The sequence below is a fragment of the Gambusia affinis genome, linkage group LG16 (assembly GCF_019740435.1).
Source record: "Gambusia affinis linkage group LG16, SWU_Gaff_1.0, whole genome shotgun sequence".
Classification (NCBI taxonomy): Eukaryota; Metazoa; Chordata; class Actinopteri; order Cyprinodontiformes; family Poeciliidae; genus Gambusia; species Gambusia affinis.
Genome location: NC_057883.1, coordinates 3,979,226 through 3,999,899, shown reverse-complemented (window position 1 = coordinate 3,999,899; position 20,674 = coordinate 3,979,226). Strand labels below are relative to the sequence as shown.

At 41.5% G+C, this 20,674-nt stretch overlaps 1 protein-coding gene across 1 annotated transcript in view; it reads right to left on the bottom strand.

Annotated features, from left to right (window-relative positions):
* The window catches only part of atrn (attractin), a 145,563-nt gene that overhangs the window by 7,795 nt on the left and 117,094 nt on the right, over positions 1-20,674 (bottom strand). The window contains exons 27-28 of the mRNA XM_044142753.1: positions 14,536-14,643; positions 1,918-2,032 (exon numbers count right to left, since the gene is read on the bottom strand). Of these exons, the coding sequence (XP_043998688.1) occupies positions 1,918-2,032; positions 14,536-14,643 (223 nt within the window). The remainder of the gene's footprint in view (positions 1-1,917; positions 2,033-14,535; positions 14,644-20,674) is intronic.

Below are 20,674 nucleotides of genomic sequence, written 5' to 3'. Positions count from 1 at the left end.
ATCATTAATCTTTCTGTCGGCACTGATCTTTTTTCATCAACTATCATTTTTCAATAGCATTCAACCATCTCTCTGCTATGTCTCTTTTCTCCTTTGATCTAACATTTATTTTTGTTATCCATTTTCCCCAGGATAGCCTGACTTGCTTCCTTCCTCCGTGGACTTTAACAAAAACTTCTTTTTCTTTTACCACCACCATGTTGCTTCGCTTCTCACAGTTTCTGTCCCCAGACCCCGTGTGCGCTCAGGGCTTTTATGAATTACCATACAGTCCTTTTGTCAAAACAAAAGTGGCCCTGGCTCTTGGCAGAGCGCTCCCCCCACGGGGCGCCGTTTGTCCAAACCATGTGAGCTGCGCTCTGCCGTCGCAAACGCTTTTAAACTCGCTTCCCATCCGGTCGACCCGCCGCTTTTGGAAAACTCTCCGTCGTCTGCGCCGCGGCCTCCCGTCACATCTGTCTTCTCTCTGCTTCCAAGATGGCCACCCTTACGCCCCACCAAACATCCGCAGAGATGACTCCAGCTCGTGTTTGGGTAATCTGAGCCAACGTAAAGTCTTTCTTAGATCAGACGATGAGCAAACGCGTGCAGCCTCCACCGGGAGCCGGGAGGGTGTGTGATCCCGGCTGCTCCTCTGGGAGTTCACGTTCCGCTGCAGGCTATTTGTTCTCCGTGAGGTTAACTGCATTAATCATAAGTGATAAACACAGCTGATTGGAAATGCTGTGCCTCAGAGAGTGTTAATACATGTTAATGATGTGTGCCGCTGGTGGATGTTCAGAGATCCCGCGACCTCATCGCCTGCGTTGCAGCTCTGACGTAACAGTTTTCAGCACTTTAATGGAATCTGCTTGAGATGAAATGAGCATTCATTTGAAATTAGTTTGTAAAAGTAACGTGACTTATTTTTTTATTTTTTTTTGCATTTACAGCACCACATATTCATAAAAAATGACCAGATTTTTATTTATTTATTTATTTATTTTTTACTGGTCTAATGTTTTATTATAATTTTAAATGTGAAGTCTTCATTAGTTATACATGGAAAATTACTGACAGTGCAGTGTGAGAGAGAACCTGCTGAAAATGTCACAAACTAATTTTGTTTTAAGTTTTCATCTTAAACATTGATGTTTTTGGCGCAGGGTTTCCCTCAGTGTATGATGAGCCTGGCGGCCCACCAGGCTAAGCCTTGTTTACTTACTTGGTATTTTTATGTTTGCCTTTTCTAAGACTTTCTAGTCGCTGCTTGGGTTTGTTAATGTCTTCCAACAACACATTTACAATTACCTAATCGTATTTGAAAATTTCCTGTCAACTTTAAGCATTTTTAACTCAAAAACACGACAGGTTGCTGGATGCGCCCCAACCACCAGGCTGAGCAGGTTTTCTGGGGGAAACCCTGTTATGCATTGCACAAATTCCAATTTGGATGTCGTCTGACCAGAACACCTTGTTCCACATGTTTGGAGTAAACTGGCAGGTTTGTAGTCATCTTATCCTCAGACATGGATTGAGATGTAAGATGTTCAAAACTTGCGATACAGTTTTGTAACTTCAAAGCCCTGCTTCATCCCTGACATGTTCGTTGAGTCGTCCCACTTGATGCGCTGTTAAGAAACTTTATTCCTGTCTGTGCAAATGTCTTGCGATCCGTCTCCATAGCTTTAATGTGAATTGTTTATTTTTAGTAGAAACTAAAGTTTGTGTCTGTACAACCAAGAAGGAACTGAACAACAAAGGACAAAAAGAGAAGGAAGTGAACCGGATTGGAGGAGCCTGAAGGACTGAAACTGTGAGGCTCCAACTAACCAAAGCAACAGAATGCAGTAGAAAGGAAGAATGTCAGATCAAAGGAAATGTATTTTAAAAAAAAGGGGGAAAAAAACGCAAAAGCAGTCAGCAGCTGCATCTTACCAGACTGTCCTGGAGGAGGGATGCCGCCGGAGCCTCTGGGTAACCGTACAAAGATGGAGAGCACGGCGGCTTTGTTGCCAAAGCAAGGCTCAAGGGCGATGGGTTTTGGAACGGACTGTGGAAAGAAAGAGAGAAAAAAAAAAGAGCGTTAGACATCACTAGCTGGCTAAATCCGAGCGATCACAGAAGCTTTGCTGCTACTGTTCTCATCTGTGTCAGCAATAAGCATGACAAAAAAATACTACTTATTCTCTGCAGAGATAAACAAACGGATCCGCAATCGCAAATTGGACCCACCGCTCCCCTCCACCCACAGCGAGTTCAGCGCAGTCAGCCGCATCGGCTGCATGTCGATGCGGACGCCGGTAGTGAGATTTACGTCGGTGTTCTCCAGTCACCTCAGGCTGGGTGACACTCCTGACTCTCTAAAAACCAATTCCTCCTGTTTATCAGCATCTCATCCATATGTGGAGATGAGTCTGCTCCCCCCACCTCCACACACACACACACACCCACGCCCACACACACACACCCACACACACACACTATATCCTGCTGTAAACACTGTCCTGGATCCACCGTGGCTCGTCTCCTGCAAAATTTATGGGCTTTACCTGGACGAACAGAGTGTGGGTACAGAGGCCGCTCGGTTTGTGTTTGGAATTCGCAAAGGCCGGTGTGAGAAACTGGGCCACGACACGGTTACACACACCGCTGACACCGCCCCGAACGCAGCTGGCTGGTTTTTATTCCCCAAAGAGTCGGGTTTAATCCCCCAAGAGGGAACGCCACTGGAGTTTTAGTTGGTGTTTCCGTACAGTGTTGCACCCCCTCACACAGGTTCATCATAACTCATCTCTGTCATTGTAACGGACACACACACACACACACACACACACGTTACAGCAGTAGTAATGCTATTCAGGCTTTGACCCATTTTACACATTTATTCTCTCCACGCCGCAGCTTTCCTACGCAACGGCCACCACATGCAGATGAGGCGTAAAGAGCCCGATGCGCTTGTGTGTAGATTTACCGCATTGTAGCACAGAGACGTCTTTCTCCCAATATAACGTATGTCTCTGTGCGAAAGTACAGAAGTGTTTAACTGTCAGAGTTTGGAGATAAATTCAGGAGAAATTTCTCGTTTAGATCAGGAAACATTCTCATTACGACGATTCAAAAAAAACCCTGAGTATAACGAGATTTATACGTCATTAAAACCAAAATATCTTCCCTTACAAATAAGAAAGGTCGCAGCAGTAAAACAGCAGAACCTCTTGGAAGTTTTAGGAGAATCACGGCGAACCGGTATATGCCTTTTTAAGAAGTCGTAATGGTAAACGATAAATGGCTTTTATCTGTATGACACTTTATGAAGTCCATAGGACTTCACTCTACGTTCAGTCATTCATCCATTCACACACTGTGATCTGTTAAGACTGTATTTTTATGTCTTGCTAAGACGGCAAAGTTCTCATTACAACAAGATAAAATTCATCTCCATGAAATGGGAAAGTTTCTTAAAAGGGGAATCTTTCTCATCATATCATAATCCATTAATCAAATTTAACGTATTGCACTTCTGGGCCTAGTTTGAATGCGTTGGCGTGTTTGGCTAGAATGTGACCAAATTTGCAAATAAGTATTCTCTCGCACAGATTTCTTTGTTCCCATTTCTTCTGGATTTTACGGAAAAGGGGACTTTGTGGGAACTTGAATAAAGTCTCAGATTCATCTGAGCCCAGACTGCTTAATACCCTTAAAGCGTGCATTCACACCTTTAATCAAACTCCAGTTTGTTTGCCTACATAGCCCGGTTCTTTTGAGGAGTTGTTAATGCGTAATCAATCTCTAATATAGCCAAAGCGAACACTAGCCTGCCTACAAACCTCGGCCTCGGTTTGGTTGAAGTGAACTCCGGATCTCTTCAACCGGAGTTGAAGAGATCTCTAAAAGCAGGAAGTGGACAACAGTGCAGGGCATTCTGGGTCAATAGAACCAAAACAAATGAGTGAGTCTAGCGCTAGCGGGAGAAATGGCTCGTGGTCGGTGACCAGAGACAAAAGAGAGAAATCCCACAACCGCTAAGATCTGATGCCACTCCATGTTTGTTTGCATTCTGTGAAGAAAGAAGTTACGCTGATTTCCTTCTGAGGTTTTCATGACGTTTCCCTCGGTAGTTCTTGGGGCAGCGCCACCACAGGCGAGGAGGTGAACAAATGTTGGTTTCCAAGTCTAGTCTCTCGGACCATCAGGTGTGAAAACACCTTAAATCCATGCCAACTACACTTAGTTCAACAATATGATATCAAATGTTAAGGAGTTTTCTTCATGTTTTTTTTTTTTTTTTTGGCCCCATTTTACTTCCAGGAGAAAATTAGGCCATGTTAAAAAGCTGAAGCCTGTGTACAAAACCCCTGAAGGCATTTTTTTTGCATGGAAAAAAAAAAGACTAATATTACAGATTCTTTGTCAAAAATTGGCTTCTGTTTTTTTTTCTGCTCATGAGTAATTGCAGTAAGCTGCTGGGAACTTCTGCTGTCATAAATCTTTGAACAAAGACACTTCCTAACAACTTGTGTATGTCTCTCCATACACAAGTTGCTCGGAGCTCGAAACACTTTGGAGCAGCGCCGGTGCTCACATGCGGCCCCGCAGTCTCGCCAGGAGCAGACGGAGGTCAACAGTTCAGCTGCAGACAAATGGGCTCCTGCTGGGATGCAAACTCGGCCCAAGTAGCGCTCGGAGCCGCAAAAACAGGCGGATATTAAAGTCAGTCGCCGCTCCTCGGCCCCCGATGCGTGGAAATTTTATAAATAAATGATTCGACGACGTCCTGACTTGGAGAAACGAGCCTGACTAAAGTAAACAAATGACTTCAATTAAGAAGCGGGTCGCCGCTTTGTTTTATTTGCTTTCCATCTCCAGCTTCCACTGGGATTATCTTTTATTTTGCTCTTGTCAGGTTTATTTAAACTGGCTGAACTGGAGCCGCTGGATGGGACGTGGTTTATCCTGCAACCTTTGAATCAGAGAAGGAAAGATTTCGAACCAACTTATCAAAAATGGAAACACAGCTAAATCTTCCATTTAATGGTTTTCATTAAAGGAAAACATTTCGTTCCCTTTCACTGATGGTCTTTCACACGCTGCCTCTGGCTGTGGTTTGGAGGAATTTCCTTTGGCCTTTTTAACAGCATTAAACGGTCATTTAGAAACATGAAATAGAGTGGAATAATCCGAAGCCGATGAAAATGATTTGATGCTGTAGCATCTCTGCAGGAAAAATCAAACTCCCAAAGTGCTACAAATAGGCTAAGAGGTCTTCTGAGAGGAAACCAAACTTGCTTTTAACCCACAAAACTTCACAATCCCAAGTTTGACAGAATATGAAATAAATAAGAAGAAATAGTCCAAGGTCAAATATTTTACTTTCATTTGAAATGTGCTAATTTGGATTTCTGCAAAAATGTATCAGAAATGCTAAGACTGACTTTTCTTTACACTTTTATCTGACAGGAAAATCAAAAGGGCTAAGAAGGTTCATCTATTGAGCAGTTCTTGAATAAAAACGCTTTTATTAAGAAAATCATTCTGTTTTAGTTTTCCTACGTGTTTGAAAAGAACACCAGGGCCAGTTAACATGACTGTAAGTCACAAGTACTTACAGTCATGTAAGTGAGTTCAGACTCACTTTTATAAATAGCATTAGTCTTCCAGGCTATAATTACCAAAGTTCTCAGCAACTTTTCTACCATTTTTTTAAAGTACAGATTGTAGCATGGCTAGATGGACGGTAGTGTGGATAGATGAACTGTAGTATGGATAAATGGATGGTAGTATAGATGGATGGTAGTATAGATAGATGGATGTAGTATAGATAGATGGATGGTAGTATGGATAGACAGATGGTAGAATGGATAGATGGATGGTAGTATAGATGGATGGTAGTATAGATGGATGGTAGTATAGATAGATGGATGGTAGTATAGATAGATGGATGGTAGTATGGATAGACAGATGGTAGAATGGATAGATGGATGGTAGTATAGATAGATGGATGGTAGTATAGATAGATGGATGGTAGTATGGATAGACAGATGGTAGTATGGATAGATGGATGGTAGTATGGATAGACAGATGGTAGTATGGATAGATGGATGGTAGTATAGATGGATGGTAGTATAGATGGATGGTAGTATAGATAGATGGATGGTAGTATAGATAGATGGATGGTAGTATGGATAGACAGATGGTAGAATGGATAGATGGATGGTAGTATAGATAGATGGATGGTAGTATAGATAGATGGATGGTAGTATGGATAGACAGATGGTAGAATGGATAGATGGATGGTAGTATAGATAGATGGATGGTAGTATAGATAGATGGATGGTAGTATGGATAGATAGATGGTAGTATGGATAGATGGATGGTAGTATGGATAGACAGATGGTAGTATGGATAGATGGATGGTAGTATAGATAGACAGATGGTAGAATGGATAGATGGATGGTAGTATAGATGGATGGTAGTATAGATAGACAGATGGTAGAATGGATAGATGGATGGTAGTATGGATAGATGGATGGTAGAATGGATAGACAGATGGTAGAATGGATAGATGGATGGTAGTATGGATAGATGGATGGTAGTATAGATAGATGGATGGTAGAATGGATAGACAGATGGTAGTATGGATAGATGGATGGTAGTATAGATGGATGGTAGTATAGATAGACAGATGGTAGAATGGATAGATGGATGGTAGTATAGATGGATGGTAGTATAGATAGATGGATGGTAGTATGGATAGATGGATGGTAGTATAGATGGATGGTAGTATAGATAGACAGATGGTAGTATGGATAGATGGATGGTAGTATGGATAGATGGATGGTAGTATGGATAGATGGATGGTAGTATAGATAGACAGATGGTAGAATGGGTGGGTGAATGGAGGGAGAGAAAGAAGGTGTGGTAAACAGCACAGATGAATGTAATCATTGATAGATTGATTAGTAATAGCTGTATGGATGGAGCTGGTGATAAATGGAAGGACGGACAAATATGTGGACTACAATAATTAATGGATATATAACAAAGGCTGCATGATGATTGTTTTCAGTTACAAAAACCACCATGCAGGCAAGTCATTCATATTTACTGACAGTCGAGTAACAAGAACAAAAATCTTGTTTCCCTTTAGCCCCAGGTTTTGTAATCTCCCAGCTGGCTAATTTTGTTTCAAAAGTGGAAGTATTAAACCAGATCCTACCAAAAAACAAAAAACAAAAAAACAAACGCGGCTTGTTTAGGTTGCGTCTCCAAGCCCGGGTTGGCCCTGGGTAAAACGTACGTCTCACTTTACCGTCTTTACACTAGAAAAATAACGAGCTGAGTCTGATAACACGAACAAACCTGCACACCTTGTGGAATAAAGCAAAGGCAGAGAGGCTGGCGCGTTTTCATTTCAAAGCTTAGGGCTGTTTTAATGCTCATCTGCCAAACCCCATTTCCACTGCATTGTTTACATGCACCCATCGCATTCTCTCACTCCCGACATCAGATATGCACATGGGAGATGAAGATATCTGGAGGATCATATCTGGAATCTGAAACTTATTGTCAGACGGTGTGGGAATTTTTTCACTTCAACGGGACATGGGGAGGACTCGTCCCTACACAACCAGAAGTTCAATTTCCACCTGAAACTATGAGACAGGCGACTCGCATTCGTATTTGTTAGAAAAACAAACCTTCGCGTCCCGTTTTACACATACGTTTTCATCTTCAGTGTGGGGCGGATCAAACCCAGAGAAAATTCAATTACCTGCTTGTTTTAAATTCTCTGTGCCGGCTCTTTCTCTTTAAGATGTTTCCCCAAAGGTAGAGTCTTTTCCGGTGGTCCTGTATCTTAATAGCATTCCCCAGCAGATGCCTTTGTTTTATAGGATTTCAGCCGGCCGCTCGCAAGTCGCCACCCCCAACATCACCACTCTGGAGACTTATCTAGACCAGCCAGGCAGAGCGGCGAAAGGTTTTGTTAAATTACCTTCAGTAATTAGCCCAGCAGCACGTGGGATCGCTGCTGAGCCTACACACACACACACACACACACCCACAACACAGAAATGCGTCTATACAGGCACTGATGTGGGCACACTAAGCTCGCCTTTCATGGTGTGTTCCTCAGCAGCAGCCAGAGCGCGTTGTTAGGTCTCACCAGGTACAGGCGGCACCACTAAGGCAGCTTCCAGGAGTTTTTATTCCTTTTCTTTGCCAAGAAATCGGGAGATTACAACGATAGCTCGAGCTATGCAAGACAATAAGCTGGAAAAACAAGCTGTATGCACAGTTGACACCAGCCGTTTGTGTATACTGAATAAGCAGACAGCGACACCGTCCCCTCTTATTTAGGGCAGTAAGAATCACCATTATTTCAATTAGCTAAAAACCACAAGAGAAAAAGAGAAAAATATTTGAGATTTACGTATTACTGTCTTCAAAATCAGTAGTTTGCATACAGAGTGACTACTGTCTTTTTAAACTATGAGGGCTTTGGAAACCTCTGACAGGTTAACAAACATTTGAGTTAATTGGAGGTTCACTTGCAAAAGCATTTTAAAGGGGCAGTATGATGTATTTTCCAACCACATGATGTCATTTTATAGCACAATCAAGTAACTATGTTACCTTCAGTTGTTACAAAAATGCTATTTATATCAAATATGACTTAAAATAAAGTTGACTTTGTAACTTAATGCCTTGAAATTGGGCCTCTGTCTCTTTAAGAAGCTCCTGCTCTTCTGAAACTCCGCCTTCAGGAAGTCGTCACAACATGGCTCCTCTATTAACCCTTTAACGATGTTTTTAACCAACATTTCACTGAGAAGAAGCTCCTATAATGAAGTCAGCAGATGTTTAGTTCCACCAGATGTTTGCTAATTGCAGCTGGCTAGTCTGAAGGAGGAACTCCAGGAAGCTATTATGTGAAGCTTGTGGAAGGAAGCCTAGAAAGTTTGACACAACTCATACAGTTCAAAGGCAAAGTTACCAAATATTGAGAATAAAAATGTAAACGTCTGATTCTGAAGGTATATACAAATAAATCAGACAATTTTTTCCCCACTACTGTTTCGCTTAACAAAAAATTTTAACCAACTTAAAATGAGAAAAGTTTGGTCTGACTGAACTTCAGACCAATTGTCATGCAAATTTTGAGCAAAATCTTAAAAGATTGTCAACAACTAATAAATCCCTAATAAATTATGGAGTACTTATAATTATCTTGAAACCCAGAACAGGAATTAGAACAAATGGTAAATCTTGTGAATAAGACTGTCATGACACCGTCATAAACATGACATAACGCCTGTCATGAACATGAACAAATCTTCATGAATATTTATGACTGTCGTCATAAAGTGTCATTCGGTAAATCATGACACTTTCAATACAAAGTTAACATTATTTATAAAGTCTTTGTTATGACAACTTGACATGAACCTAGAAATAATACTCTGACATAAATTTGTTATAACAGTATTACTGATAAAACTTTATCTTTAATAACATAAAGCTACGTCATTTTTAAAGTTTAATCTTGTGATGTCTTACATCAACAACATGTCTTATTCAGAACCCGTCAAATAAAGTGTTACTGAACAAACTAAGAATCCAGAGGAACTAAACAGGAACATTTAGTTTATATTCTTCACTTCAGAGAACCTATTCTTATTCTGCCTAGCAACCCAGAACAGGAACATTTAGTTTATATGCTTTAGATCAGGCATCCTGCATGTTTTAGTTTTCTCCCTGGTTGTAGTAACAACCTTTTCAGCAGGTCGATGTTCTTCTTAGGCCTTCTAACGAGCCATCATTGGATCCAGGTGCGTTAAACCAGGAAGAGAACTAAAACATGCAGGACGCCGGCCCTCCAGGACCCACTCTGGGGACCCCTGCTTTAGATGAACATTTAGCACCATCTACTTCACAGAATCAAACACGAAGGGCCAATATTTAGTTTATGCATACTTTTTTTTGTTTGTTTTCTCTCTTTTACCTCTTTCCTTTGATTTATTGTTTTGTTTGTATTTCCTTCTAAATCACGTAAGCACTTTAAACTGCCTCATTGTTGAGGATGTGCTATATAAAAAAAATTTCTTTACGTTAACAATAAGAAAAAGAGCAAAAGAGAGAGAGAAAGAGAGAGAGAGAGAGAAAAAAAAAACAGAAGACGTAAATTAGGCATGTTTTTATCTACTGGTTTGAAGTAAATCAACCAGGCTACACAAAGAGTAATTTGAGTCCAAACATCTCAGAGGAAATGGAGCGTTCTTCCTCCGTTCCAGTGTTTTCCACTTTCAATGTTTTTCCAGGCCCTCCAGTGGATGGGAGTGTTTATTACGCGTTTCTGGCTCCCCTTTAACGCGCCGACTCTTTTCCAGAAAACCCAAAAGCGATTGGAAAAACTTCTTTGCGGAATTGTGGAAGTCGATTTGAAGTCCCACGTTTCCATCAGCCTTTGCTAACAGACTATTTGTGAGAAATCAATGTGTGCACCAACATCTGGCTCCAACTGTATTTTCTCATACATTATTTTCTCTCTCCACAAATTTTTAAACATGGGGGAAAAAAAAAGAAGAAAAAAGCCCCAGTCTGCATAGAAACGGTTTAGAACCCGATAAGGGAGGCATTGGAGGCATTTAGGCATGTACACATGAAGCCCTGTAGGAAACGCAGCCAAGCACCTACAATTCAACAGAACCTTGTGAGTGAAGGTGCCGACAGCACAGCACAATTACGGCAGATAAAATAAAAACACTCCTCTTTCTGCCCCCCCCCACACACACAAACACACACACACACACACAAGTCCCACTTTCCTCTTGTCCGCGTCTGTGTCTCGGAATAAAAGCAGAGAAGAAAGTGACACAAAAGTAATCATCTGTTTGCGATGCTGGAGCTGCAGGCCTCATTTGGCACAAACCAAGTGTATATATCTCATTGAGGAAGCAAGTTTGGACTTTCCATCAGAAAAGCATAAACAACTTTAATGATTTTCAACTCCCTCTGCGGTGCTCGGCTTTTTATACACTCCGATTGCAGGTCTTAATATACTACCGTGGCATCCTGATAAAAATAAAAAATAAAAATAAAAAACAGGCATGAAAACAAGGGGAATAACCCGCGTCCAATGCTGCTCAATCCGAGTTGGGGAGGAGATAGGATAGAGCGCACTCACAGTCTGAGCAGGTGATGGCACAGAAAGCTGAAGAGGAAGATCTAAATTGGATCTCTGCTCCTGGGCTGCTTTAGTCCTGATGGAGAGGAGGAGAGCAGGCTGGGAAGAAAGGCGAGAAAAAGAAAAAAAGAAAAAAAAAAGAGGTCTAGAGCCAGGAGAAGAAAAGGTAATGCAAAAGACGGAGGAGGGGGCCGGCTGGATTTAACAGCAAGTTTCATCTTTTTCTCTTCATGACAAACCGCAAAACGTGCGCACACAGGGCGACACCCACACGAACTCATAAACACCGCCAAAAAAACAAAAAAAAAACAGAAAACAAAATAAAAGCCCATCGCACACAGAGAACCAGTAGATAAGGGCAAAAAAAAGGAAGCCCAGGCAGCTGATAAGGGCCAGGAGGGAGAGTAAATTAGAGGAAAACATAAGAGATGATGGACAAGAGAGGAGAGAAGACACCGGGAAAGAGACGAAGACGTCTGGGTCTCCATTACAAAAGTGAACAAATATTTGTTGGTATGGAAATACAACAAATAAAGTGGTAGAGAAAGAGAAATACAGAGCTGCCAAAAGATAATTGTGTGGGAAAAAGCTAAGAGGAAAACACACAGGGCCTTAAAGAGATCAACAACAAAACGGATCTGGAAGAGAAGACGAGAAGAGCAGCAACACTAATGGAAACCAAGACGAAGGAGGGAAACTGAGAAAGTTTAAAAACTTAGATTTCAGAACAATCTCAGATTTGTTTGTATTTCATTGACTAACAGGATTGGTTCTGCCCTGCACTGAAAACAACACTGTTTGCTGTACAAATTGGGAATCCATTCAGGGAAAATAAATGACATCAATTTATTTCTCTTTATGTCCGCGGCTCGGAAACAGCAAAAAATTAATAAACAAAAAAACTGAGGCAAACCAAAAATGTAAAAAAATAAAATAAAATAAAAAAAAATCCAGTGATTTTCACAGTGGGGCAAGGGAAACGTAGAGCCTTTATAGCTGTCATTTATGAATGTTGCTGCAGAAGAATCCAGGAAACAGACAGTAGACGGGTCTCACAGGACGGGAAAGGATGTCTCAATTCAAACAGCTCCAAAAAATGTACCAGTAGAAAGTGGGAAATGAAGCCGGGGAGGGAAATAAGGAAGAAAGTTAAAAGGAGTGGATGACACAGCGTCTACAGGAGAGAGACGAGTTCAGACATTTAAAAAAATAAATAAATAAAAAATTCTCCTCAAGCATTCAACTCCCTTGCTGATTTTCCCAGGAGCCCCCCGCAGCCTTTGCTGGGAGTAACCTTGTGCTCCCGAGTCGAATCCCTGGAGATGCATGGGCCCTGTCAGCGCCGGGGCCCCCCGCGCCCCGAGCCACCGTTCTGAAACAGCCCCTATAATTCCACACTACATCTGCATTCAGAGGTCGTTCATCACTAGGTGCGCAGTCACAGGTACGCTCGCCTGCGGCTCCGCGCCCACCAAAAGCCTCGCTGCAATTCCTGTAACTCTGCCAAACTTTAAAGAGGATAAATTATGGAAAAAGAAAAAAAAAACCTTCACTTTTATTCAGCTCCAACGCATATATCTGGTAGTTAAAAGTTAGCATCAAATCAACCCCTAAAGTTCAGATTTGCTGGGGAAGTAGAAGCTCCCCTTGGTATATCTTGTCCCGGCTTTCACCTCAAATCAATTGGCAATCCCCACCCCGCAATGAAAAGTTTGGGTTTTTTTTTTAAAAAAAAGGTTTCTACTCCAGTTTTGCTTTGCATCTAATGCTTAACTCACATCAAAAGTTAGATATACTCTCAGCCCTGCTTAATCCACTTTAATCCAACTTTGGTTTGTTTGTCTTGAAAGTTCGGTTCGTTTGGGGAGGCAGGAACGCCAACAATCAAACTCTGATGACGACCAATTAAAAAAAAAAAAAAAAAAAGCCAACTCTGGTCCATCTAAAAACCCAGCTCTCTGTTTGGTTGAAATGAACTCTGGTGCGGTTCGAATTCAAACGTGAACACCGAGCAGACCAGCAAGCGCTCTGAAAGCAGGAAGTGAACTGTAGAGCAGGGCATTTTGGGTAAATGAGCGTATTTATCACTAGCAGTACAAATGGCTCCCAGTCAAGGGGGTTCTCCAACACTCTTGGAACCAATTCAACCAATTGAATTGGTTCAACCATTCAACCAATTGAATTGGTTCAACCATTCAACCAATTGAATTGGTTCAACCATTCAACCAATTGAATTGGTTCAACCATTCAACCAATTGAATTGGTTCAACCATTCAACCAATTGAATTGGTTCAACCATTCAGGATCAACCAATTGATCCTGAATGGATCAAGCAGGTACAGATGGACAGATGGATGACGTAAAAGAGACTACATCTTTATACTCTACACCACATGTCAAACTCAAGACCCGGGGACGAACTCTGGCCCGCCGCAGCTTTTCATGTGGTCCTCTGGACTCCAAACTACACCAATAACCCTCTCCCGTTTTTCCACAAATCCACAAAATTCACACAGAAACAGATCACCACATTTTTTCTGATTTTGCTGAAATTTTTCCTCAAAATTGGCCAAAAACATTGAGTTTAAGTGACTGTCTTACTTGATGTCAAGTTACAGACGGTGACCGACATAGCGATTAATAAAAAGTCACATTTAACATTGTTATATTAGAGCACAAATCGTAGAAAGTCCTTTCAAATATTTCTAGATTAGCACCACAAAATCTGTAATTTTGATTACAGGAAAACCCACAAAAACAGCCACAGAATCCTGGACAGACTGATCAGGGTGAAAAGATCTTCAATATTATTTTATTTTAAGAAACACTTGTTGAATGCTGAAACAGCTACTTATTGATATTTTAGCAATTTAATGGGTTTTATCAATACATTCTGGCACAATCAACCCATTCACAGTTTTGATATGGCCCAAAATGAAAAATGAGTTTGACGCCCCTCTTATACTCTCTCCACTGTGGAATAAAACATGTAAACATACCTGCAATCTGAATGCCTTCTGTATTCATAACTAGAATTGGGAACTAGTAGACGAGATACAACTACTTAAATGTGTCATTATTCAATAAACTCCTTTAAATGCGCCAAATGTCAATTCTACCATCAAAGATATTTAGGTTCAACCTTAGAAATCCTGTTATCAGACAAGACGTGAAACATGTGACATTTAACTGAAACTACCAGGTCAGTTTAAAAAGAAACCACGATATTCTGAACAGCAGCTAGCCGCTACACATCTCCGACAGGACAGTGACAGAAGGAGCTCCCCTGATCAGGGTCTGTTCAAAGATGCCAAAAGATCCATCTGCTGGGCTGAACCGAGGTTTCCTTGAGACAAAGTTACACTCACCTTGACGTTTCCTCCTATCAGGTCAGGTGGCTCTTCGTCCGCCTCCAAAGCCACGTTGATGGTGGCAAAAGGCCGACTGGCCATCTGCTGCATCTCCCTCAGCAGTTGCTAGGAGAAACGAAAAAAGAAAAAAGGTAAGTGACAGGTAAGTAATGACTATAAATTGTCCCAATCTTCAATCAGCCAAATATCTGTGATGGCGACTTGGAACACGAACAGCTGCTGAGTTAATGTGTCAGAACACGGCGTCTCCCTAAAGGCTCCGTCTTCTTTGGAAACCTGCTCAACCCTCCTGGAACGACTCACTGTCTGTTGTTGTCAGACATTTGCATGATCTGCCTTAATTGAGAACATTCAGAGATATTTACGAAGGCGGCCTCGGTCAGGACTTGATTTGCTACCAATCAGGGTGATTTAAGACTAAGCATTTGGAATCTAATCAAGTACGATGCTCTACCGCCGAGCGACAGTGGCCGCTGTGCGAGTCCCAGCTGGAGAATGTCAGCAGAGGTGATGGGTTTTTGTTCTGATTAGTGTCTCTTCGATTGTTTATGTGTAAAAGGTCTCCAATATGAGTTCTAAAGCTTTTTCAGTAAAGAACATGGCTAAACGTTCAGCCTGCATCGAAACTCCCAATGTCTTTAGTAAGGACATGCAGGGTATCGGGTTCAACGCTGGCTCAATAAAACACTTTTCAGAGTGTTTTTATTTTTTGAAAGCCACATTTCATTCTTTTTCACTTCCCATTATGCACTACTTTCTTTTTTTTCCCCTAAATATAATGGGCTCCAAACTATATAAACAAACAAAGGAATGTGGATGCATTTTGATGAATTTCAGTCAACAGGAGCGTGTAATCCCCCGACTGAGTTTGTTTGTGTGCGACTTCAGCTTCAGTTTGTTTTTGACACAGAGAAACTTTCTGTATCCAGCAGAGAATCTATTTCAAAAAGTCTTGGAGATTTGAAATGCTATCTAGTCTATATCGATTTAGCTTCCAGACTAAAGCGGCGACAATGAGGGTACCTTAGGAATGAAAAAACAACACATTCTGCTGTAATTATGAATAACAAGTCAGGGGAGATGAGTTTTAAGTGGCAACAGTATTTATCATCCAAAAACTTACTCAAACAGTCCAAATATGGATGTTTGATTTCTGCTTTTAGATTTTTTTTTTTTTTACATTTACTTTATTCTCCAATCTTGATTGTGTGTTGAACGGGAGAGGCACCACTAAATGTTACGGGGGTTTCTTTTCCGTGGTCCTGTAAAGCTTTTACCTGGCAGTACTATTTTTTAGTCCATTCTAATTTCTCCTGTAGTAAAATTATATAAGATATGGAAGAAAATTGGAAGATTAGGAAATGGTTTTCTGTGATTCCTAATTAAAGTCAGAATTCAGAGGAAAAAATTCAGAACGGAGCAAGAGAGAGAAAAGGCTTAACGTGCCACGCAAATCATCCTCTTTATGAACAACAAATTGTGATGAAATTGACATCTTAAAATGTCTTTGGCACTTTCTGTTGCCAAAGACATTTAGCCAAAACAAGTAGCATGCTAACCATGCTACTTGTTTTTTCTTCTCTCTTGATCCCTGGTAACCTGAGTGAATCTGAGCGGCACAACTACCTACCATCTGGGGGTGCCTGTAGAAATCATATCTCCCCACATTGATTCTGTTATTGATAACATTGTTTACACATAAAGTCACTGAATAGAAAAATGCTGAATAGAAATAATTCCATGATCACGTTGCATGAAGCACATGGCTACATTTTGAGCCACTGATGAACTGAGGACGTCTCGACATCTTAGAAAGTGGATTCAAAAATGGACTCAAGAAACAAGGAACAAGGTCCTTCTTGTTTCCTACACCTTGTCTCCATGACATCATTTTAAACACCTCATTGATACCGAGTCTTAGAGTGTGGTAGTGGTAGCACTTATGCATGGTCCATTCACTGATTGGAGAAACGCATGATCTTTCTGTTTCTGACCAAACAGTCACCAGCGTCTTTCATGGACCATCTCCGGTATTAATTAGGTGTTGACCCAGCTTTAGTTGAAATCGATAACTCGCAGCTCGTTGTAGGCCAATTACAGAGGTTTCAGGATAAAGGGTGAGGCGATTTTAATCAAAATCTTACAATCAAAACTTCTTTTAAATTGTCAAAAAACGAAGAAAAAAAAATGAAATATGGTTATACAAAAAGCCGTCTTCGGAATCCAATACATGTCCATTAGAAAACACACGACCAGCACCTTCCAACTTCACTCCAGTAATTATGCATTTTCTAACAGCGGCCCATCCTCATTTCCTTTTGATTTATAACATGGACGTTGGCCAAAGGAGGAGGAGGAGCAGAGGTTATTACGGAAGGACGGAGAGGAGGACAAGAAACAGAAGCTAACCGATACAGAGAGACGATGATGTAAGAGAGTTAGAATGGAGGAAGAGGAGACTGGCCTAAAAGAGCCGGCGACTGGGCAACATTAGGACAAACGGAGGAGAGGGGGCACTTCCATCACTGACCGTCAAGGTAAAGAAAACACCTGATCAAAATACCTGATCACTAACTCAGACACAACATCCACAACAGTCAAAAGAACAACAGAAATCACATCTAGTTGGAGAAAATCCAAAGAACCTCAACAAAGTGTTTTAAAAAAGCGTTGACTATTGATCATCATCACTTCTGTCTGCTGGCACTTCAACTCAAAAGGAGCTCAAACTTTGCCAAAGAGGCTCGATGTGTGCGTGGTTCCGGTTTCGTTTGCAGACCCAACAATCGCAAGTGGCGTGACACATTCCTCTGGCCTTCGTCTCATTAAAAAGACGAAGAAGAAGAAGAAGAAAAAAGGCGCAGGCTGCTGCAATTCCAGCTGAGGAGCGCGCCGACAGTCAGAATCGCACAGAAAATATTTGTGCAGCGAGAGGCCACCGGTCCCCCTGGTGAACCTCTTGACAGCTTTCAATTAATCTGCTGAGTGCTTTCATCCTCTGTGAGGCTGCCAAGTGGGCTTATTGACATGTTAGCACCTTTCTCCTAAATGTGACACTTAGAATGATATCTTCTCTATGGGTTACAGTAGCAGCCTGCAGCAAACTCTCTCTCTCTCTCTCTCTCTCTCTCTCGCTACGGTAAAACTTGAAGAAAACGTATTTATCACAGATTCTCTTCATAGAGCACACCAACCCCCTTAAACTCTGGCAACAGTTCCGGATTTCTCTGTCATGTTCTGTGTTTTCCTGTGTTTATTTTGAAGTTTCCTGTGTGTCTGAGTCTCCGTGTTGTCCTGTCTCCCCTTGATTAGTTCCCAGGTGTGTCTCGTTCCCTGATTACCCTCTGTGTATTTAGTGTCACCTGTGTCTCTGTGTCTTGTTGGATCCTCGTCGTCCTGCTCCCTGAGATCTGTTTTTTTTTGTCATTAAATTCATTATCTTACAATCAATCCGGTCCAGCTGCGTTTCTGCCTCACCTCCACCACCGCTAAACATGACATTCTCAGCTCAAAACAGCTGAGCAAAAGAGAGCCTCGGCTCTTTTCCTTTAACAAAAAGAGCCATCGATATTTGCTATGAGGTGATATTTCAGATTCCCAGCACCCTGACATCTTAAGTGGCAAAACAAGACCAATCAGGATCACAGCAGCTCGCTGTTTAGCATGTCACACCTGTGGTGCCGTGTCTGCCTGTCATTACGCCCCGGCTGACAACCAGCAGTGATAAAGCCAGCATGGTTTCTAGAAATATCGGGCAAGCCGGTTGGAAGCCCAGTAACACCGCACCGATCAGTGCCTTCCATTTATTGGATCATTACGTTTTAATTTGGGATTTTCCAACAGCAAAGGGTCTGTTGTTAAGAAAACAGAATCGAAGAGGTAGCAGCAGAAAGTAGCGGTGGGACTCGATAAACAAACCTTTAAAATCGGGTCGGTAATTGCTTAATTACGACCGACTGCATTTTAAATTGTTAATAAACAAGTAGACATATGAGCTCAACAACAAAGATATTTATTTAATCTTAAATGAGGTTATTCAACCATCGGATTAGTGAAAAGTGCTTTTATATTCATTCAGCTTTCCAGTGTTTCAGGAACTAAAAACAAAAAACCTTCTCTACAAAAAGTGAACTTTGGACGCCGACACAAGTGTTGGGGTCGTCTGTCCTGCTGCTGCATGTTTGGTATTGAGATGCTATTTTAGCCTTGAATAGCTCAGCTGATGGGCTAGCTCCTTTTAGCACAATTGACCGTAACAATAGTCTTCTTCACTGTCCCATCACATTGTTGTTTTTTTTTAAACGAACCCCGACCAAGCCAAGAGAAGCAGCTCTATCATCCACTGCTGTTTGTGGATGTCACTTGATTTTCTCCAAAACAACACAGTCCATTTACTGCTCACCATTGAAATATTATTCTTCTGACTGCAAGTAATGTTTTGCAGAGACCAGGCCAGTCTGATGGTGAATGTGTGGAGGGAGAGAAACATTAGGGTCATGGCAAGGAGGCCTTCCAACGTCAACGATTCAGAAATGAATCGCTGCGGATAACTCGTCAAAATACCAGAGGTGTCACGCAAAAAAGCTGCTCAACAATTAGAAGCAGGAGGTGGCGGCTGCAATGTCAAAAAAGGTTGTTTTTGTTTTTTTTTTCATTAACTATTGAAAAGGCTGTGACTAATTTTAGAAAAGCCATTGTTTCATAAAATATGAATAAAAATGGATTTTTGTTTTTAAAATGGATAATCCCTTTCCATCGTTTCGTTGAGAGATTCTCGTGAAAAACTAATTTGCGGATGGACAGTTTTCTGGACGGAGTGACCGATGGAACAAACTTTAGACAATAAGATTAAAATCTGGACGTAAAAAAAAACAACAAAAAAAACGTCCCATGTTCTTTTTCCATTTTGAATCCAACCCGTAACTACAACCAAATTCCAGACTTTTCCAGACTGTGTAGAAACTAGAACTCCCCCTTCAACACAAGACCCGACGTACCCATTACATTCAAAACCCACAAGTTGATCCACAAAGCTCTTGTCACACAAACTTCATATTTTCCAGTAGCAGGAGCTTCATTAGCAATGTTTCAGATTAATAAAGCATCATAAAGCTGCTGATGAAACAGAATGGGAAAAAGCCTCACTGCGAAGGAAGTACAATATTGGAGCGAGTTCATTAAAGCTCCGCACATCAAAGAGAAAACCAAACATAAACTCATGACACACAAAACACACAATCAGAAGCTTTAAATAGAAAGGTAACAGTAAAGCGAACGCACCCATAAAGTATGAATGAATCCAAAACACAGAGGCAACGACTAAAACCAGGCCGGAGCGTCTGATCGGCTCGCTCTTTAGGACTTCAAAGTAATGAAAATGAGCAAGTCGATGTGCTGAATGTTGATTCATCATGATTACACATGTGGCTGTATTTAGTGTTTGACAAGCAGAACTTTACAGATGCAACAAGCAACGGCAGCTTTGGTTTACCTCACAACGACGACGTGTTGTGTTACACAACGCAGGACGATCTTATTAAACACTAATCGCGTGTCGTCTCTAGGGAAACCAAAACCGAACGTTCTCAGAGCCGGATAACGAAGTAAAACTCATAAGAAACGGGGAGAACCTCCTCCCTGTTGTTGTCATTGTGTTGATGAACCAGACTGTCTGGATGTGTGTGTGTGTGTGTGTGTGTGTGTGTGTGAGGAGGCAGGAATCTGCATGCAGACAACAGCTTTTTCTCATAAGCACAACTCCTTGAGCTGCCGCTCGCTCCTTGAGCTTGCTTTGTCAAAGCAAGCAAATTGATTTACTAGATAAAAAGCAGAAGGGAGGTGAGGGGTGGGGGGGGGAGGGGGGGGAGCATCCGAATGTAAACAAACTTTTTAGATTCAGTCCCCTTCACTAAACCCCTCCGTTCACAGCTGGGTCTCCTGCCTAATGTACAGCTAACCTCTGTTCAAACAGCAGCAGCTGGCTGGGGCCACAGGGTTTTTGGATCTGTAGCGTAGAAAAATATTTATCTCCTTTATAAAGTACATTATCGTAGATTTGCTCATTTGTAGCTGCATTTTCACGACAAGTGTGCGCAAAATTTAGCTGATTAAGAAACGCAATTAAATTCACACGTGA